Below are 23,398 nucleotides of genomic sequence, written 5' to 3' on the forward strand. Positions count from 1 at the left end.
ACGATTGCTCTTTGCCAATAAATGGCCTGAGCGTAGTCTGATTTGTTCTTTTTCCTACTTATTTTAATCTGAATGGTTAATGGTAGATCGTGAAACTCTAATGAACGAGCTGGGTCTTTTTTCAACCTCAGCTATTTAACTATGTCAATTAGATTCCAGCAGGGTCGGACTGGGGGGCCCACCAGGGCTGCTGTCACAGGGCCCCCCTCCCGGCAGTCCCCAGGGCCCCCTCCTGAACTGCAGCGCCCTGCGCACAAGACACGCAAAATACACGCTACGCCACTAACTTTCTTTTATGGGGCAGCTGGGGGACCAGGTTTGGGCCGGAAGGGGCCCCACCGGGTTTTTTCACAGGTCCCATCGGCCCAGTCCAACCCTGGATTCCAGGGTCAGCTCTCTCATGGCTCTCTATTTACATGAATGCAAGTTTAAGGAGCATATAAAACAAACTCTATTATTTACCTTTGATAATATATGCCTGTAGTAATCCTAAACAAGTGAATATAGAGCTAGGCAGTGGCACTCTGGTGACCTGCAGTGAGCTCCATCTTCACTCTTTCAGCCACTGGAAAGGGCACTTACAATGTAATTGCATTAAACAGTGTATTATTATAAACAGAACAGCAGTTTCCGCCTGGAAATTATTAATAAATGCTGGCAATTATGATTCTGTAAACTTTGTAAGACAAGCTGAACAAGAAGAAGCACCAAAGTATTTTATATATGAATAGTAAATTTAGGAATAGACGTTTAAACCCAAAGCCAATCCAGTAATTAATTGAGCTTTCTAGTGATGCATTACCAAGGAATTCAGTGTCGAGTACCTGAATTAACTGCCAAATGCACCCGGCGACCCTCCCTCTGGCACGGCTCATGGTTAAAGTCTTCATCATATCTATCCAGGCACTTAAGGTTGTGTAAATGATATTTTTTTTGATAAATAAATCTCAGTTTCACAGCTTATATATGCCAATATCTTTTTTTACATAAATATATAAAGCTGTACAAAGCAATGCCGCCACCCAGTGGTTATTAATGGTAAGTTAATTATTTGTAACAAAATCACATTAATGCTACTAACAAGGTCATTTGAAATATCAGGGACACTTACTAAGTTTTTTTGCATGGGTTCTAGATGGTGTTGATGAATTTTCACATTATTTGGTAACCTTAGCTCTGGTGCTCATCTACATTTTACAGTCTGTAGCTTCTAACCACTTTGTTTTTATCCCCCACATCTGATGGGTGCTTTGTGGTAGTGGCTGGTTCATACAGCATATTTTACACAAACCGTGCCTGGTGCATGCCATTGGTTCTGCCAAACAGAGCAAAGCTGTATCTGCACCTTATGTTCTCTCCATATATTGTTCCAGTTGAAGGATAAGGGATAAGCACAGGGATACCAGAAGTCAGCTGCTGCAAAATAGTGTCTTTATTCTCTCCATCCATTCCACCTGTAAGTAGCTCAGACCAACAGCTGAACACTTCCTTTGCTAGAACAGCCATGTTAGCAGCTACGGAAAACACAGCTATTTACATGAATTTGAAGGTGAATGCATCATATTACCAACTGCAAAAAGTGGGACCTTGGTGCAGTTTAGGTGCACAGAAAATGTTGGTGGGTAAGGCATTAATAACTGCTGTACCAAGTAACACTTCACTGGAACATCACAAGGGTTGCCATCTTCTCTTGAAAAACAGCTTTCCTATATTTTAATCTCATTTAATCTAATTTCCCTTCATTTTTCCTGTCAGTTGGCAAATCTAAACATCACTCACCTGAGAACATCTCCCCCTGAGCTTTGTACCCTCTACAAACAGCAGCCTCTACAGTGGTAATAATCTCCCTGACGTCCACAGAGCCACTAGCCCACACCTGTAGTCGAAAATGCAGCATAGAGCCATTATATCAAGGATAATGTTTTTACACATATCTGGCTAGTCCTACGCTTAATTTTCATCTGATTCATTAAGAATTCAATTGAATTCTTAATGAATCAGATGAAAATTAAGCGTAGGACTGGCCAGATATGGGATGACTTTGACGTAGTTGGCCAGCTTAAATATATTGCAATATATGGACAAACAATCCCTGTGTTGTTTAAAGGGTAAGGCATTTTTTAGTAGCAGTATGCACAAAATGTCTCTGTCTTAAATATATTGATAATGGGTTGAGTGCAGAGGACCTCTTGTAGTTGACTATATATATATATATATATATATATATATATATATATATATATATATATATATACTGCACACCTATTGAAGCTGCACGTTTTTTTTCTCCCTTCAGATTAAGCTATTAAGAAAACATGGCTGTTGAGGCCAGGCCGAATAACACAATCTACATCAACAATCTGAATGAGATGGTGAGTTAAGGGTGACTAGCAATTACTGGTGCACATAACTGGATGTCTGTGCATTTACCAGTATTTATACATTACTGATTTGCTGCCTGGGGCTTTTTTTTATGAATAATTCAGTGTTAAGAATTTGGCCTGGGAAAACAACCGTTTGTGTTTTTGTTTCCTTCTCTTTAGAGCTAAAGAAGTGCCTCTATGCAGGGGTTTCCCTTCTATGACAAAGCCAATGGTTATTTTTTTTTATTATTTTTTTTTAATTTTACTTCTATTAATTTGTTTTCTTCATAGCATTGTATGGATGATATCTGACACTATTCATGGTAAAATGGTCAGTGAGAGTGAACTGACCAATATATTTGTTTGCTTTAAAGGAACAGTTCAACCTGATTTGTTTTGAAGAGAGAGAGTTTTAATGCTGTTTTTTTCCCTCCCCCTCAGAGAATACAGTAATCAAAGACTGATTCCGACATAATTGCCAAAATGAAAGGTACCTTTGTGGAAAGAGGCAGGAAAAAAGGAAGGAGAAAGGCCAGTAAACTCAAGGTGGCAATTAGGCATTGCCAGGTGTGCCATTGCTCCCAGGAGTTCCAGGGCAGATGGTTGCAAATATATTTTTATTCTGAATAACTTTTTTTCTTTTGTGAAAGACATTTCATTATGTTAACAACCACAACATTATTTCTTCATAGGGCATGCAAAACGTAACTGGTATGACTCCACGCATGATGTATATGGCTGGACAGACACCCTACATGCACTACCCTGGTATGATGCCACCACAAGGCATGGCACCAGGATAGATCCCACCTGGAGTTATGCCCCATGGACAAATGATGCCTGGGCAGATGGCACCTATGCAGCCAGTAAGTAAGACTACATTACCAAGTTTGTCTGGGTGAAATGCTTTTGATAGTCTCTCTAATTCTGCCTATGCCAATCTTCTAACCTAATGTCCGATACAGCTTTCTGGTAGCACCTTTTTATCTAATGTCCTAAACGTATAGATATATTTCAGACGTTCTATCTCTTGTTAGTAAGTACACTTTTGTGGGACCATTGCATCGTATAAAAAAAAAATTTGCACAATGAGGTGTAGGCTGCAGGAGATGCTACCAAGGCTTTTGGAATTATTACCTTAGATGTGGTCAGAAGATGCAAGGTATGTGATTCTCAACAAGTTTTGTAAATACATGTTTCATATAAGGAAATGTAGGCAAGAAAATGCTATCAAATGTATCACAAATGTGTGAACATCCCGTTAAAATGATGGTGATACTTCCTGTTAAAACTTGTTTTTTTTTCCTGCTTTCAAGGAAGTTTGGCTTGTTCCTGGCTGCCATGACATTGCCTTTGTGGAATTCGATAATGAGGTACAGGCCGGAGCTGCACGTGAATCTCTTCAGGAATTCAAGATCACACAGAGCAACTCAGTGAAGATCTCATTTGCTAAGAAATAAAGGGACAACGCTTGAGTCTAGTACCCTGTTCAATCTACACACTGACGGGAACTAGAGCAGGGCTGTTCCGAACAATGTTTATATGTTTTTATTTTTGGGCTCTTTGTCCATAAATATATGCAGATGTTATTTTTTAGTATACTTTGGCTGATGGGATTGGGTCACATTCATCTTGGTGAGTAACATTTTAACTTAATAAAGTTTAGTGTTGAAGCTTTGCACCCAGGGTCTGCAAGTGAGACAATGTACCTGGAGCTTTATTTGTTGTTAATAAACATAATTTTTTTTCTTAAACCAATGTGACAAGAGCGTTTTTATTTTCAAAACAATGTCCCAAATCTTGTGGTATCTGAATAATAGCAGGACAAGCATGAAAGGGAGTAAGTTTTTGGCCATCAAGCATGAGAAGGGACCTTTTACTCAGGGCTACAGTTGCAAGTTGCACCAGAAACACTATTAACATAGCCTATGGTGTGAGATGACTAAACAGTCTATAGACTTACTGTAAGTTTGTGAAATCCCAGCCATAGAGTGATTGTACTCTGTACAACTTGAGTCAATTTTTGGAGCCAATTGTTTGGATAACTCACTAGTCGAATTTGATAGTTTTGACCATAAAAAATATTTGAAAATTAGAATTTTTAATTTCGACCCTTAATAAATCTGCCCCTTAATTTATTATTTATTGTTCTAATAATGCATTTGAGCTCTAATGCTTTAGTAAAACAAATAAGGAAGATTTTAAAGTATATAGTAGGCTTACACGTTCAACATAGTCACGCTCTTAAGAAATGCGTTCAAATGCAACACAGAGAAAACCGTTGATGCAATTTTCATAATTAAGGACAAAAAATAGAGCTGTAGAAGTAAAGTTAGCCTGCTTTCTGCTGTTTGGGGTTGGTGGGACAAGAGGAATTTCTGCACAAGACTGCAATGCATTTTGCTGTATTTTAAACTGTCAAGTACAAGACTCTGGTAAAGAATTTAAGTTCAGATTGGTGATGGACATCTGACTGTTTGCAAAAATTCCTCCCCAACAGCTGAAGCTGGGCCAATTTGCACATGGGCCAGTAACGAATAGCAACAAATCAAGTTTGCTTCCATTGCTTTATTTGCAAAGCTAAGCATTGTCTGTTTGTCATCTGCTACTGCCAAGGGAAAAAAATGGCCTGATGCTAAAGGGCACCTATCATAGCACAATTGTTTCTGGAGATGTGGGTTAATAAAGCCCACACTCTGGTTGGGGGGAGACAATAGTATCTGTCTCTAGTGAGCTATGGCGTTTGCACCAGGAAGGGCTTACTACACATAGGGGCAAATTCACTAAGGCGCGAAGCGCCGAACGCTAGCGTTAATTCGCTAGCGTTTGGCATTTTCGCTACTGCGCAAATTCACTAACGAACCCTGGCGTAGTTTCGCTAGTGTTACTTCACAACCTTACGCCAGGCGAATCTTCACTAGCGACGAAACTACGCAAATTCACTAACTTGCACAGTGTACTGAACGCTACCTTTTACGCTAGACTTCCTTCGCCACCTCAGACCTGGCGAAGCGCAATAGAGTAGATAGGGATTGTTTAAAAAAAAGTCAATTTTATTTCTAAGTCCCAAAAAACGCTGGCGTGTTTTCTACATGATGGGTGATAGGCTGAAAAAGATCGAAAATTTTTTTGGGCTCCCCTTCCTCCCCCCTACATTTCCTGACTCATGACAACTTACCTAGACAGTGGGCACATGTGTAGGGCAAAATAAAATATATATTTGCTGATTTGAAGATTTTCTAGGCATTTGTAGTGCAGATACGTGTTCCTCCATTGAAATTTGAATTTCACGCCTTATACAAATTAGCCTTCGCTAGCGCAACTTCGCTTTATATAGCGAATCAATGCTAGCGCAACTTCGCAACCTTACGATTTTAGTGAATTTGCGGAGCCCTGGCGAAACTACGCCTGGCGAAGTGTGGCAAAGTGCGGCGAAGTTGCGCCTGGCGCAACTTCGCATCTTAGTGAATTTGCCCCATAAGAAGTGCCCCAGCTCTTATTATGCACATGCATCTTCTCTCTATACATCACATAATGCACAAGTCAGGAGACTCCCTCATTATATCTGTGAGCAAACATGGCTGCCTGCACTGGGAGCTCCCTTCTGGTACATGAGGCATAACGCCATTTTCTGGGTGAAAGAGAGGAGAAAGCTTACATGGTTTATCAGAATATGTTTTTGATATCAACACATGTGTTGATATCACATGTGCATTTATTAGCAACTGAGATTACTATGTACTGTGATAAACTGGAACACAGACTGTTCTGTTGTCTGTCCCAGGCCATCCAGTCAATTGTAGCTTTATTAAAATACTGTACTGGTATGAACAGAGTAAGAAAAAAATATCTATCTATTTTGTAGGGCAATTTGTGGATACACCTTACTATATAACTCCTCTCCTCAATAAATGGTAACACAACATAAGGTTTCAGAAATGCCAGTAGTGGATTATGGGGATAGCTGATATCTATGCTGCCTAAAGCCAGATATAGTGCCCTGTTGAGCTCAGCCAAGCGGAGAGACCTTGAAACACCAATTTACTAATACAGGCAGGGCCACCATCAGAATTCTTGGGGGCCTATACAAGTAAAAAAAAATTGGTGGCTTGGCCCCCCTACAAGTTAAAAAAAACAAAACAGCTGCCAGCGCCCCATAAGTAAATAAAAAAATCAGCTGCCAGGGCCCAACAAGTTAAATAAAAAAATTGATGTTTGGCATGGCTCAACTCCTACTTCGGCTCAATTTAGCTCCTACTTCAGCAGTTCAAGGAGGGCCTGGCTAATCCAGGAATGCAGCACGACCAGAAGCCATCGGGCCCAGCACAATTGTCTCCCCGGTGCCCCCCTGATGGTGGCCCTGGGGGGCCACAGGTATAGGATTTGTTATCCAGAATGTTGGGACCCGGGAATTTCCAGATATGGGAACATACCATAATTTGGATTCCCATTGCTATTAAGTACAAGATACTGCTTTATTATTACAGAGGAAAAGGAATAATTTTAAAGAATTTGAATCATTTGCTTAAAATGGACTCTATAATAATGGGTTTATGGATAAGGGATCCCATATATGTATATGATTTGGATCAGCACCAAGAAATTCTGGAAAGCTCTTAACTACCCCTATACAGCAGTGAAAAAATTGAACACGTCAAAGTTTTTCTCAGTAAATATATTTCTAATAGGGCTATTGACATAAAATCTACACCAGATGTCGGTAACAACCCAAGTAATCCACACATACAAAGAAATCAGAACAAATAAGACCATAAATTATGTGGAATAATGTGGAATGACACAGGAAGCAAGTACGGTATGTTACACATGAAAAAAAGGAGGTGCAAAAGTGCATGGAAAGCCAAGAAACCTGCTGAAATCTGTCAATATTCAGAAAGCAATACTGCCCCCTATTAGTGCAAATTAATATCAACTGCTATAATTTGTGTATTGTTACACCAATTCGCAGAACGGTGGTCCTTGCATTTTTGTGTCAGCGATGACTCAAAATCCGGTTGTCCACTGCCATTTTTTTTTCCATTTTGGCTGATGAGAGGTTTAAGAATGTTGGGGGATACTTGTTGATTGGACATATAGTGAACTGAACAAAATATATGTGTTCTGTTGCTAGACTGTATCTTGCCTTAGCAACCTAGCTAGGTTTTGTTCAGAAGGGGCCGCCGACACTGAGTTATTTGCACATGCGCAGTTGGAGCCAATCTGGTATTGTTGACAGCTGCGCATGCACTGGAAAGTTCTATAATTTGCCAAAGGAGAGAGGATCCGAAGACAACCAAAGATGCAGAAGATGGCGCCCATGAGCTTCTCTATGCTACTCTGCATGAATAAGTCATCGTGACATTCATGGAAACTTTTTGCAGTAATGGACTATGCAGGGAGGAAGTAGGGAGGGGAGACAGTGGAATGTAGTAGATGGGGCTTTTCTTTCCTTTAAAGTACTGTGCTTTTCACCTAATACACTAGTAATAGGCACAATGGAACTATTGACTAAACTAAAGAAGTAGCTAGAAATGTTGTACATTATGTTTTGTGCTTCTGTACCAGCCCAAGGCAACCACAGTCCGTTAGCAGTAAAGTTCTGTGCCTCCAAAGATGTCCCAGTAGCTCCCCATCTTCTTTTCTGCTGATTCACTGCACATGCTCTGTGGTGCTGTCACTTACTGAGCTTAGGGACCGACTCAATATACAGTACACATAGAATATAAATGTCACAATATAAGGCTGATTAGTAATTAATACAGATAATTACTACATGGCAGCACAGAAACCAGTGCAACTAGCATCAGATTTTAATAATCAGCCCTGTAGCATCAGCTTATATTACAGGCCAACTTAATTTTCTGCTTGATAATTTGATGACCCCTAAGCTCAGCTTCTCAACAGCTGCTCAGAGCCCACTAAGCATGTGAGTGTTGCAGACAAGATGGTGACCCCTTGTGACAAGTTTGAAATCCTGGATCATTGCTGCTATTGAGAAGCAGAATCTTTTAGCTGGTGCAATAAGTTCAGTATATAAAATATGGCATTTTTAACCATATGAATTTTTAGGGTTTAGTTCTCCTTGAGGCATAAACTAACTAAACAAGGTGCCCTTGTTGCTGGTATGGGAGTTTAATTATTATGCCTGCTATTAATGAAAAAAATCCTCAAATCTTGGATTTGGCTATGTTAATAATGGACCTGCATATGGCCTGAATACATTCAAAAGCAACAAAGCTTAAAAGAAACAAGACATGGTCATCTGTATTTGCCCTAAAGCATTGGTTCTCAAACTGTATCGCTGACACCCTAGATTGGACCTGGAGCAGTGAGTTGGGAAGCTCTTCCTGAAGGACAATATGTGTAAGATTTGAGGAGAATTCCTATTCACTCTTTTCTAGCATGAGGGTTAAATAGAGCACTTATTTTCTGTCCTGTATATTGTTCGAACTGTGGCTAAATGGCTGATATAGCAATATTTTCATATATCTGAAACCTTATTAAGAGCTAAGGGGGCCCTCCAAGGTTCAACCAAAAGAAAAAAAAAAGCAAGACCTTTTCTCTTTTCCTGTAAACCTTATCCTCTATTACCACCAAAAAGTCCAAATATTATTTAAAAAGCTGATTTCCCTTTTTTTTCATAATACATGCACCTTGGAAACTCAGTTAGAAATTAGTCTTTTCCTGTTAAAGCACATCCTGATCTGAATTCTGGTGGCACATATAAAGAACGTAGTGTTAGCCTTCATATTTACAGGACTTTTTGAACACAAGGGGGTTTGTTCAGGGTGGCTCCAATTTCCCTCCATAAGTAAAGTGTGGAGTAGAGTTTGTGTGTCTTGCTCTAGTAGGTATGTGCAAAGTTGTGCAGGAGGGAGCATAATAAAGTTTTGAAGTCATAACAAAATAAAATAATATCTTATATTGCAGAAAACAGTACGTATTATTTATTCTATCTTACTGCAGTCATTAGCACATTAAATAATACACTGTAAAGAGTGTGACTGTGCATGCCTCTGGTGGATTATAAAAAAGAAGAGCAAGAGGGAACACACAGCAGTTTACTGAGGGCTAGTTTCTTATGTAGTGCTGGCTCAGTTGAGCATTTAGAGTGGTGCCTGAGCAGGAGAACAGTCATGTTTTGGAAGGAAGTGTTGCTTGCTATTTGCCTCCTGTTGGAAATGTCCCTTGGGAGTAGAAGGATGACAAAGCTGGCAGACAAGAAACTGTGTGCAGATGAGGAATGTAGTCGTGAGTATTAAATATCTTCATGTGTTTTGGGCGTAAAGGGACATCTTTTAATGTATAAGACTATTGCTATTTAAAAAGCTGGTTAACTTTTTTGTTGTCCTTAGATCCCGTCTCAATTGCAGTAGCATTGTCTGATTACACCCCTCCAGATTGCCGTTTCATACCCATCAGACAGGGCCAAACCCTGTATATCTTCTCCAAGCTGAAAGGCAGAGGCAGGCTTTTCTGGCTCGGAAGTGTAAGTAATTTGTACCTTTCCTAAAACATGACAACTGCAAATTGTGACACTACCATCTTCTCCTGCAATACTCTGCTGTACCATGAGATATATAAATATACAACACATACTCTGTAGTACAAGTAGTTCCTCCCTCACACACACTTTGCCTATGGTAAACAGATTACACCCCTAATTGTGAAGAATACAAAAACATATATAGTCTATTTTGTTGGTGGACATCAACCTAGTAACCCCTCAGAGGTCAGTCCTTTGCAGTTGCCTTTCTTCTGACAATTATACAATGCAAAATGACATACCAAGATCAATCCTGCACCTGCATGCATAGTATTTTGACCTATTTCTGTTCTGGTATCATAATTCCGAAGGGAAAGAACTTTTCCAGTAATAATTTCACAGGTACACCATTATTATCAATTCCGGCAGACTACAATATGTATAGATAGAACATATATTACTCCAACAGCACCAGCGCCACTTCCCACTTCAGGCACAATACTGAATGTTGCCTAGTATAGCTATGGGAATCTGTTATCCAGAACACGTGGAACCTGGGGTTTTCCAGACCTTTCCGTAATTTGGATCTTCATACCTTAAGTCTAATAGAAAATAACTTGAACATTAAATAAACTCAATAGGATTGTTTTGCCTCACATAAGGATTAATTATATATTAGTTTGGGTCAAGTACAAGGTACTGTTTTAGGAAATAATTTTTAAAAATTTGGATTATTTCAATCTTTCTGGATAAAGGGTTTACAGATAATGTATCCCATACCTGTATACATAATTCAGCCAGAAATTATTTCTTTATCTATCTTCCTGCCTCTGCAGGTGCAAGGAGACTATTATGGAGAACAAGCTGCCAGACTAGGGTATTTCCCAAGTACCATTGTGCAAGAGGAACATTACTTGATGCCAGCAAAAGTGGAGGTCTCAACAGACGTGAGTGTTACTTGTTGATTGAATACACGTGACATGAATAAACAGGATAAACAAGAACAGTGACTTAGGGAAAGTACCTTTCAAACCTCCAGATCTGAAGCAATAAAGGAAAAATCCAGCAAATAGTGGCAAAAACTGGGCACTACTGGGGCATCCAATATCCAATAATGAGTGGCTCAAGAGTTAATAATACTCTCCATAAATATTACTTGCTTTATATCCAAATGCAATTTCTGCAGGAACAATAAGTGCACCATAAAGTTTGATATCTAGCTTTTAACTCAGGAAAATGTTTACATTTATGGACATCAGCTACCATGTTATAATATTATAGTATAGATATAGGCAAAGTATTCAGACACACTATATGACCACAAATATCCGGACACTCCATCTAAAATTATATATCCACAGTTGGACCACTCAAGGGTAGATTTATGAAATACAAATGGTATTTATACTCAAACCTGCTGAGATCCATCCATCCAAGTATTAAGCACATGATCAGCATAAGAATTATGACTGGAGCATGGGTTGTTAATGGGCAAGAGAGAGAAGCCACACATGCAAATCATCACCATTTGAATTGGTGTAAAGGTCCCCACCACTGAAACTGGAGTATTGGAAATGGAGTGATGAATTTCATTTCACCATGTGGCAGTCTGACAAGGAAATCTGGTGGATGCCAGAAGTATGATCTTCCTGAATGCAAAATGCTGGCTGTAAAATTTGGTGGAGAACAAGAATAATGGTAAGGTTCTTATTATTTAGGCATTTTCTTTTTTTGGCATGACAATTTAGTCACAAATTGATATAATACAGAGTTGGAGTGGGAGAACTTGACTGGTCTAAATAGAGCCCCTACCTCAACCCAACTGAGTACCTGTGGGATAAAAACAAACACTGACTGATCTCCCAACATCAATGCCCAACCTCACTAACAGGGTCGGACAGGGGGGCCCAGGGCCCACCAGGGCTGCTGTCTCAGGGGTCCCCCTCTGTGCCTGCCCCTGTCACAAAGCCCCCTCCAGGCCCCCTGCAGCAAACCCCCTTCAGCCCCACCCCCACATGTACCTTTTTCTTGTGGTGACAGGGGCAAGAGAGGGAGGTGGGGGCATTAGTGACAGATTCGGGCAGGGAGTGGGTATGGGCTTGCGGCCACAAGAGCCAGAGCCCATCTTGTTTTTTGCTGACCCAGTTCGACCCTGCTCATTAATGCTGTTGTGGCCGAATGGAAAAACATTCAACTAAAATAGTCCCAACATTTTGTGGAACACCTTCCCAAAAGTGAAGAGGCAGTTGTATAGCAGCACAGAAGCAAAGGGTTCACCAACTTATTCTTGATATCCTTGCTTTTGTTATTATATGTTGGACAGGCAGGTGTCTGGATACTTTTAGTCATGTAGTGTTGTGTCGTAGTGGTCATGTCTATATTTACATATATATTATACATATATTATATATATTATCTGTCATTGGCTATAATGTCAATGACAGGCTGCATGGCCAGAGGATATTCCCTCTTTGCCACCAGCCTATTGATATAATCACTTAATGGAATCACTTGTTTTATTCCTAGGAATGGGATTTTACCTGCCAATGAACATGGAATGAAACAGAAGCAACACTGGCATCCATCATTAAAAGATTTTCAAAGATAAAAGCATATAATAATGGTACACTAGGGTTCTATTCTGTTATCTTCTAATGCATATATACATCTGTAGTGGTATCTTCTTACTTACAGTAAAGCAAAGCTTGCATGGACTCCTGAGTGATTACATTACTCTTCTAATAACAAAACTGGTGTCTTTTAAACTAATATTAAACCATTACTGTTCTCACTTTCTCCATTTGAAAAGAAAAATAAAATAATTAAGGGTCGACCTTTGTGGCTGAACACAGATGTAAGAAAAGAAGGAGGAAGGCTAAATCATTTGTCTACAAGTCAGAGTGGACAGACAGCTTTAAACAACAATTAAGAAAATAAAAATAGAAAAAGGGGAATTCAATGCTTTATTTACTTGAAAGACAATTTTTTTTAATTGAATGGCAAATGCTCTGGCTGATGCACACAGACCAGAAAACTCTGAACAAAAAGTGTTTAAGCAAGTGTTTGGCTTGGACATCCGCAATTTACTGCTCCATTTCATCAGCCAGGGCTTTGACCATTAAATAACATTAAGGGGCCCATTTACTAAGGGTCGAAGTGAATTCGAAGTGAATTTTCTAATTCAAAAACTTTGAATTTCTAAGTAATTTTTGGGTACTTCAACCATCGAATATTCCAAAATTCGATACGAATTGAAAAAACTTCAAATATTCAACCATTTGAAAATCTAAGTATTGTCTCTTTAAAAAACTTCGACTTTGACACTTCGCCACCTTAAACCTGCCGAATTGCTATGTTAGCCTATGGGGACCTCCTAGAACCTATAGCCAGTATTTGGCTAAGTTTTAAGAAGTCAATGTTTTTTTTTTGAAAATCATTCGTTCGATAGATTAAATCGGTCGAAACATTCAATTCGAATGATTACTATGTTCGACCGAACGATTTGAATTCGATCGAAAACTGCTAAATTTAATTTAAAAAAAACATGGTCGAATTTCGAAGTTTTACCACTTCCAAATTCGACCCTTAGTAAATGTCCCCCCTAGGTGTTTGAGGTGTTTTCCAATGTATGTCAGCAGCAGTCAAATCTCCATCGAGAGCTTGTTTCAGCTACAGCCAATCTATTATTCTCAGACTCTCTCTCATCTGTTATGGGACTAATGAAGGAAAAGGTGATGTTGCACTATTTAAAACAGTTTTGAGGTCTCAGCCGGGCAGTTATAGGTCTGTATGCTTATAAGTTTATTAATTATCTTATTCAAAATTCATAAGTAGTAATTTGTTTTATGAATAATAGATTATATCGCATTTACCCGTTTTTTTATGATGTAGTAGGTAGGATCTTGGATAGTGGTGATCCTCTTTTATATAGGTAGAGAACTGGCTGAATGATTTATGTACATTTAGCATTTAGCATGATTAGAGTGGATGTCAGTGATTCATTCTCCAATTATAGTAGTAGGGCTCTAATTGGTGTAATGCAGAGTTCTGTGCAGGTTCCAATTTTCTTTCATTTGTTCATCAATTACTTAGAGAAGCCACTTTGTCTGTGTTTGTCAATGACACCAAATTATGCAGAACAGTTAATTCCATCCAGTATATGTCATGCTTGTAGGGGGGATCTTGACAAACTGGTAGACTGGGCTGCTAAATAGCAAATGAGATTTAGTCTTGATAAATGTAAGATTATTCCCTTGGGATACAAAAATATTCTGGAAATGTATACCATTAATTAGAATAATGTAATATTATCCTTGAAAAGGGACCTATGGGTATATTATATATTTAGCTGTAGCAAGCAATGCCAGACAGTAAAATGGTGTATTAAAAGGGATATACAGTATAGATAGGAAGCACTAGCAAGACTCCACTTAGAATATGCCTCAGTTTTGATCTCCAGTAATGAAAAGGGATATAATAATTAGTTAATTTGAGAAAATCTACTTAATTTATACATGGTATGGATGGTCTTTAAGAAGAAGGCACTTAAAGGGGGGGATGTCTTTGAACATTATATATATATATATATATATATATATATATATATATATATATATATATATATATATATATATATATATATATATATATCATATACAGCTATAGGATCTGTTATCTGGACACTTGTTATCCAGAAAACTCCAAATTACAGGAAGGTAATCTCACACAGACAAATTATTTCCTTTTTCTTTGTAATAATGAAACAGTACCTTGTATTTGAACCCAACTAGGATATAATTATTCTTTACTGGTGGCAAAACAATCCTATTGGGTTTATTTAATGTTCAAATAATTTTTTAGTTGTCTTAAAGTATGCAAATCCAAATTACGGAAAGACCCTTATTCGGAAAGCCCCAGGTCCAGAGCATTCTAGATAACAGATCCCTCACCTGTACTAAACTCTCTAATGCCTTATTCACCAGTACATCTGCCTGAAGCAGTATTTCTGGCAGATACATAAGATTATTTCAAAAAGAGAAGGACGAGGCTATTGATGCTAATACTACATTACTAAAGAATTTTTTACCTTTCTAAGGCAAACTGAAAACAGCGGAACATGGGTTTTTACCATTCACTGGATCAGCTACTAGTTAGGTAGGATTTACTCACCGGCATTGTTTAATAAATTAATTTTTTTTGCCTGTATTCCAATTATTGGCAACTGCACTCATCATAAAGAAGCAGTCTAAATGACTCCAGTCTGGGAAGTAGCACTTGGCTGAAAAAGGTAAAATAAGTATATGGTGAAAAAAAATACCTTCTGACAGAGCACCAGATTGTGCTCCAAAAGTTGGCCATACATAGGCTGTCCTTGTATGATATCTTACAAACTGGCCCACTGGCCAAACAGACGAATTCCATGAGAGGGGCCATGCATTGTAAGGCCAGCTTTCTATTGTTGCAATCAGAGTAGAATGAAGACTGCCCACAAGCACTATGCACAAGACAACTTAGCACACAGGCATATGAAGTCTTCAAACCCATCTGACAGGCATCCATAGTACATTGACATCATTTGGGATCCTTGGGCCACCATGCAGGTATGGAAAATTTTATAAAACTTCACTTGGTGTAATTTTAGTGGTACCCAAGCTAAGTTTAAGACAGCTAAACCAATAAATACTTGAAGTCACAAGTACTTAAAATCTCACTACTCTGTTATAAAATCTGTAATATAGAAAAATAAATATATAAGAAGAGAACCAGAGCAATGGTCATCATTCTAATATAAATGCAAAGAACATAACATGTTATTGGTATAGTCTAAATCTAACAACTCCAACTCCATGTACATAACACACCCCTCCCATTGTTATTTGATTCAGTCAGTAAATATAAAAAATAGATTTCTGGATTATATGGTGCTCCAGGTGGAAATAGCAATCATGATAATTGGCACCCAATCACATTCTACAGTCCTTACATGAAAACATATACTGTTGTTCAAACCATAGTTTAGTCTACCAATCCAAGTACAGGTATGGGATCCGTTATCTGGAAACCCATTACCCTGAAAGCTCCGAATTACAGATAGCCCATCTCCCATAGACTTCATTTTATCCAAATAATCCACATATCTCTGTAATAATAAAACAGTACCTTGTACTTGATCCAAACTAAGATATAATTAATCCTTATTGGAAGCAAAACCAGCCTATTGGGTTTATTTAATGTTTACACGATATTTTAGTAGACTTAAGGTATGAAGATCCAAATTACAGAAAGATCCGTTATCTGGAAACCCCCAGGTCCCGAGCAGTCTGGATAACAGGTCCCATACCTGTAGTCATATAATGCTACAACATCTTATTTTTCCTCCTGCATTTAAAGGAATGCTATTGCCCATGGCAAATGAACATGACATTGCTTACTGGCTCACGCACTGAGAGTGAAGTGGGTATATTAGATATTCTAAATGAAAAGTACCAGTTGGTTATGGATAAGTATCTCTAAAAATGAAGGTGGGTATTCATTTATTGTAACGATAATATTGCTATTTGGTTCCTTAGGTTAGTTAATTGACAGGTACATTTGAAAGGTTCTCAATAAGAACCGCAGAACCGACTGTAAAAGCAAGTTGTACCAATTTGTACTCCTAATGACCCAATATGTTATATAAGTAAAAGTATTTCATGTTCACATAGCCAAAAATCCCAAGACACTGTTTCTTCATGGGTTGCCACATGTTTAGTTTCTCAATGGGCATAGTAGATGTGTATGAAGTCCTTGTGCAATCTGTGCACATGTGACCTCAAATCAGACAGCAGTGTTAAGAAACTGCACATGTGTCTATGAAAGTTGCCCTAGAATCTCCACAAGATGGCGCCAGAGACTTTATCCACACGTATATTGAAGTAAACTACAACTTTTCTGTCGGCTTCCCCTCTGGCAATGGAAAATGCACTCCCTCCCCTTTAAAGAATCAACTCAAATTCCAAGCGTATGAAATACTGCATAACTTTTTAAAATGCAATTAACAGATATCCCCAGGTTTCTCATTCATCTACATTACATTCAGAGCTGTCAGTGGTATATCCATATCTGTGCCACAGAGTGTGTGTTTTACACTTTGTTGACATTTTGCATTATGCATTGTTATTTTGTTCTCTCTAAGGCAAATGTTTCTTTTGCTCCTGAAATCGTCAAATAAAAAATGATTATTTTGAATCAGCATCAAACTGGGCTTCCTAGAGGTGGACCCACCAGAGAGCACAACAATTAGGGCCTTCTGTCACAAAATATACTTGTGCATGTATAAGTCTATGGTGAGTATAAGAAAGGTTTGGTTGGAATTGTCCTAAATTGGGGTCCACCAAATGATCCTCTGGCAGGCCATTATGAGTCTGTTTGAATGCCTCTTGAGTAGGCAATGTTATGTGGCTGACTTTTTTATGTCAATCAGCACAATACAATACAGCTACATTGTGATAAAAATGACTGGACCCATTAGGTTCAATTCTGCCATAGTACCTGAATACAAATATTGTCAGATCTGGATGATATTGTACTACTGCTGACAAGGTGAATAACACAGGAGCCAATATACAGTGCAGCCTGACAATTTCTTCAGGCAGATCATCGACCTATGTATGTTTATTGTTTTTAGTGGAATATCTGGTCAGCTGTATTGGCTTGTGAAGGCAGTTTGTGGATGGTCATGATATGCTCAGGCTCTGCGTGATGTTTTGCTTGGGGTCTGATCAGCAAGATTAGATATATCATATGGGTGGTAAAATAAGCCATAGATCCGATTGCTCAGTTACTGGCCAATCATATCGTTTTATATATGTTCAGTATTTCCCTTATGCCTTTATTTATGCCTTTTGCTGTTCTACTACATTCATTTTTTGTTTGTCCTCTCATTTTGGCACCAGATCCTCCTCTGCTCTTCTGTTTTATATACACAAAAAGGCTCAAGCACACACCAACAAGGGCGTATACCTGGGTGCAAATCAGAAAAAAATACACATAGTAACTAGATGCTGATGCATATATATATATATCACATATTATAGGTATGGGCATATGCACTGGAGGATCATTTGGAGGGGTTGAACTTCATGGAGTTGTCAACCCAAATTAATTATGGAACTACGGTATGTAGCAGGGTAGTCTTGTTTTATTTAACAAGAAAATCTATAGACCTATAACATATTGTTTTAAGAATCAATAGTCAGTGTAATCATTAACCTGGGACCCACAGATGCATTTGCAATTAAGAATGTTTTTTTTTTCTTTTAAAGGTAACGGGTTTCCTAACAAATTGGCAGTCCTCAATATATTTGGCTTATGTTCTTAAAATAGAATGTGTTATTTAGTACTACTATGTTTGCCAGGTACTTTCTTTAACCTAGGCACCTATTAAATAAACAAACAGCATGACTGCATTGCAATGCCAACCTTGATCCTAACAAACACATGTGGTGCATTCTTTTGTTCTTTGAATTCTGTTTTCTCCTGGGTGTCAAAATGGGAACTTGCTCTGTTCGGTAGTCTACAGGAGATAACCTCTCAAACTCCAATTAGTGTCTTGATGTGAAATAGAACATGTGAGAGGATTAGCATATCTTGCATGCATATCTTGGCTGAAGCTAATGTAAACAGAGTTGTCCCCAAGTAGTTAGATTCCTATTTTCTGTTGGATGAATTTTCTGCATTGTGGTGGCCGTTGCTTCTAAGGGTAGGGACACACTGGACGATTTGTCGCCAACGTTTTTAAAAAGCAAATCGCGGCGACATATCGCTCGTTTTGTCTCTGAACAAAACCAAATGAAAGACGCCAGCTCCTGTGCCCACAGTGCGTTTGTGAATCGCCTGTAGCTCCAAAACGCACTGAGACCCTTTTCCGAGCGATTTATCAGAAATAGCATGTACTTAGAAAAGCACTGAAATCTCCTAGACACGCACACACATACAGATAAGTAGCAGCAATTGTATTCAAATTACAATGCGAACGCAATGACGCAAGAACGCAATCACGTAAAGACGCCAGGTTACAGCGGGAAGCACAAACCGTTTCCGGTTTGGGTGGAGCACGTACCGCACAGAGTAATGGGATACAAATCGCTCTGTGCCAATAGTCGCTGTGGATCGTCTTGTCGCCGCGATTTACTTTTTAAAAACGTTGGCGACAAATCGTCCAGTGTGTCCTTACCCTAAGAGAAATTGTAAACGTCCTGTTTTTATGGTGGAGGTCTTAAGTAGGGCTTTGTGAACACAACTTAAAATAACAATAAAATACTTAAAATTGTAGCTCACTGATAGCTCTAGGGCTGGATTTTGGTCTTCCTAAATAAATAAATAAATCAATAAAAAAGAGTAACAATGCTTATATAATGTATTAATATAGGTGCTGTAATTTTACTAAGGATATTTTCTGACCATACCCCAAAATCTGATTTAAATATACAATATAGTAGCTTCTTATTAATTATGCTTTATAAATTCTTCTTAAATAAAACCCTAAACCTAAATTGTTAAAAATAGCAAAGGATTCATCCGAGTGCACAACTGTCCACCTGGGTGGGCGAGGGGACTTGTGACTTCTATGGCTGCCTTAAGAATCCAGGGACAGACTGACAGCTGCTTGGTCAGATGGGACAGATGTACAGTCAGCAGGCAGCAAGGGGTGGAATGCTCAAGTGGTAAATTTCACACCTCTGGGGTTAACATAGAATGCAGAAGAGAGATATATCCCACCCATGATGCAGAAACAGGGATCGAATTGCATTTAGTGAGCCCAGAAATAATATTTCATAGCATATAACAATCTAATAGGGCGAGGCTGTGTTTCTTAAAGTAGCAGAGGCATAGAGCTTCCTATATTGCGCCATTTAATGTGGTGTACTGAGATCCACTGGGTACTCCAGTGAAACAGGAGTAAAGTACATTTCTGCTCTGTGGTTTGATTTTATTTTGACACTATCCAATATACTCCATTTGGAAGCAGAGTACTGCAAACTATGTGAGAGAATTCAGGGCTGAGCCCTACTACTAAAATATACAATAAAAATTATTATTCACAAATAGGTTTAATTATGTTTTTCTTATACTTCTCAAGATGAAACTGCTTATTTAGGAATGTGCAAATTTAGCAAATGCAATATGATCAGTTCAGTTGCAAAAAAACTCACCTGCATTTACCCCCAGAACTTCAGCTTTTTGGTAAGCACAGGCACCCTTGTCACTCATGGGCAGCATATGGCACACCAAACACTATCCCTGTGGATGTTTAACCTACAGAGATCCCTTGCTGAAACCCATAATCTTAGAAGCTATTTGTGTTTGTAAAGAAAATTGTCAGTGGCTGCTATGTACTGGCTTCATAAGAAAACAGAAATATGTTAAACATGAATTAAAAAATTCATGAAAATGCCCAACCTTTTCCAATGCACTCTGCCTATCTTTAAAAGTAACCCTTAGGTCTGTCATTTTGTGGCAAGAAAAGGCATAGAGAGCTTTCTAAATCAATAAATACCTATATGAACATGATGTCACAGTACAGTAGTATCCAAACAGCAATGCAAACCGGTCCCAAGAAATATTCAGATAGTATTGTTCCATATATATCCACCATTAAATTTAAGTGGCAGCCCCCTGGAGGTACAGGCCCAGAGTTTATAAAATACTGGAATAATTACATATTAATATTATTATCATCCTCAGTTATATATTGTAAGCTGTTTGGGGCATTTAGCTTATTAAAGCTGTGTACTGAGTATATTTATTCTCATTCTTCATTTATAACTGCAACCTTATTTGTGTTTTCATGTCGTAAAGCACTTCATATATTTGTGATGCTATATAAATACAATAATCAACCATGACATGTATGCAGATAATGTTTATTATTCACCAGTCCTTCCCTTGGTGGAGTTTTTATTTTCAGTTCCCTATGATATTCATACAACCGACACACATACATTAGGGTCAGTCACATTAGGAACCAATGAACCTCCCTGTATTTCCTGCTCTCCAAGTCCTTCCCCTCCAGTATATTGCACTAATGAGATCTAACAAGAGTGAAATAGGCTGTTAGAAGTAATGGCTCTGAATATATTTGTGCTAATAAACCAGCAGGTTCTTGTTGCATAGGTGGCCAAAGGGAAAATAAAGGAGTAATTTGATTGCCTTCACCCATGACTTCCATATTCAAGGGTTAAAACAGAGGCATGTGGATATATTTTGCTTTAAGAAGGCTATGGCTGGAATGTGGGAGTAAACCCACACAAGGTCTAACATAGAAATTCCTTGGAGACAGCACCCAGGTTACAACTGAACCAGTGGTGTAACTAAATATTACCGGGCCCCACAGAAAATTATATATCAGGCCCCAAAATGTCTAGAGGTTGCCCAGTTTTACCAATATTTATTAAAATTACATATTTTGAATTAGGGCCTCATGGGGCCCCTATACCTCCTGAGCCCTCCTGCAGCCGCAGGGTCTGCTCCTCTGTAGTTACACCACTCAACTGAACCCAGGACCTCAGTACTGCAAGCCAGCCACTGAACCGCCGCACAACCCATTATATAATTAGTAGCAGCATACTGCAGACCTTACAGAGACTGCAAACAGCCATGATGATTTATCCTGCTGTGTGTCAGTGGATGAAGGCGGTGTGTGGGCATGTATGTGGATAACATACAAGGGAGATGACATCATCTGTTACCTGAGGGGAACACAACTCATATGGTGAACTAACTATACCAGAGTGACAGCTAGGCAAGCTCATGCTTGTTGCTTGAAATGTGAGGGCTTATAAGTATCATTGCTCACTGTCAGTTCTGAAAGGAGGATCCACAGGATCTAGAATGGGGTGTGACGACTGTAGCCGTTCAGCTATTGTCACACTACAACTCCCAGCATGCCTAGACAGTCCTTCAGCTGAAACTGTCATTCAATAGCAGCTGAAAATGCTCAGGTGGAACATCCATACACTAAACCTACTGATTTGCTATTTAATGGCAAAATAAAGTGACAGTTTTCAGATCTACATCCCTTTCAGTTTAAACGGTAGCACTACAGTATAGGTATGGGAGCTTTTATACTGAATGATTGTAAATTGAGCTTTTCCACATTGCATCTTTCTATACTGAGCACCAAAGGAAAACTACCCCCAAAATTAATATTTAACATCAGATAGTTTATATCATATTAAGTGGCCTATTACCAACCTGGAATATAGATATCAGTAAATATTGCCCTTTTACATATTTTCCCTTGAGCCACCATTTTATGATATTCTCTGTGCTGCCTCAGAGATCACCTGACCAGAAATAACACAGCTCTAACTGTAATAGGAAGAAGCGTGGAAGCAAAAGACAGAATGTTGTCCATTAATTTGATCATATGACCTAACATGTATGTGTGTCCTTGGTTTATTTGGGTGCACCATGAATCGTAGGATCCCAGGGGGTGGCCCTTTGTTCTTAAAATGGCAGTTTTCTATTTAGGATGACACCTACTATTAAAAATGTATATTTTTATGAAAATGATTCATGTACATGAAGCAGGGTTTTACAGATGATCTGTTTTATTCAATATATTATAGAGACCTACATTGTTTGTGGGTATGGTTTTCCTTTAAAGGAGAAGGAAAGGGTATACTTAAATAGCCTTCTAACAAAAGTCTTTTGCGCATAGAACTTACTGAGAGTTTGCAAATTTTCTTCCCTGGTCTGATGTGTAAGCAGCAATGCTCTCCTTAGACTGCATTGTGTGACGTCGCTCTTTTCAAAGCCATCTTCCGCTCGGCTTGATGCGCATAGGCATAATTTATTTGTAGTGCGCATGTCCTTGGGGCGTCGCGCTCCGGGGTAAACTGTTTTATTTTGGGGCGCATGCGCATTAAGAAGAAAGAAGTAGCCGTCGCAACCTTACTAATATGGCGCCTGCCTGGCTATATATGCGAACAAGGACATCGATTTTACAAGATTTGACTGACATATGAGCATTTTTAGAATAGAGTTTCAGGAGGTCTGGGGGAGTACAATTAAAGGAGAAAGGTATAGTTTTTTTCCTTTCCTTCTCCTTTAAGACTACAGCTTCCACTTATTTCAACAGTGCCAACTTTAGGACACAGTATCACACAACTATTCACAGTGCCTGCAGGCCCAGGTGCCATGCTTTTTATTGTGCAGGTAGGAAGTTGTTTGTGTCTCTGTGTAGTAAAAATGCCAAGGCCTATTTTGAATCCCAGTCTGAACCTGTGGCACACCAGAAGTCAGTTTATTGCCCCTTCTTTTCTACTGGTGCTTGTGGCAAACGTATGCTCCAATGGGGCTTGTATGTTTCTATAGCTCTTGTGCTATACCAGGATATTGGATTCGGGGGATAGTACTGCTTAAATACTGGAATTGTACCAGTATACCTCTAAAAAAAGTCCTTTCAAAGTGATTATAGTTTTGCCATCAGCATGAAAGTTCTGTCTTGCTATTACCAAGAATATTAAAACTCACTAAAAATAAATAAATATAAATTGCTTCTTTA

General features: G+C 38.7%; 1 protein-coding gene across 1 annotated transcript; it reads left to right on the forward strand.

Annotated features, from left to right (window-relative positions):
- Positions 1-9,358: 9,358 nt before the first annotated feature.
- On the forward strand, positions 9,359-12,563 carry mia.L (MIA SH3 domain containing L homeolog). The gene is made up of 4 exons (XM_018230239.2): positions 9,359-9,614; positions 9,719-9,852; positions 10,686-10,796; positions 12,376-12,563. Exons 1-4 carry the CDS (start codon positions 9,374-9,376, stop codon positions 12,397-12,399), a joined length of 510 nt encoding a protein of 169 aa, XP_018085728.1. The 5' UTR covers positions 9,359-9,373; the 3' UTR covers positions 12,400-12,563.
- Positions 12,564-23,398: the final 10,835 nt, after the last annotated feature.

Source organism: Xenopus laevis, chromosome 8L, assembly GCF_017654675.1.
Source record: "Xenopus laevis strain J_2021 chromosome 8L, Xenopus_laevis_v10.1, whole genome shotgun sequence".
Taxonomy (NCBI): Eukaryota; Metazoa; Chordata; class Amphibia; order Anura; family Pipidae; genus Xenopus; species Xenopus laevis.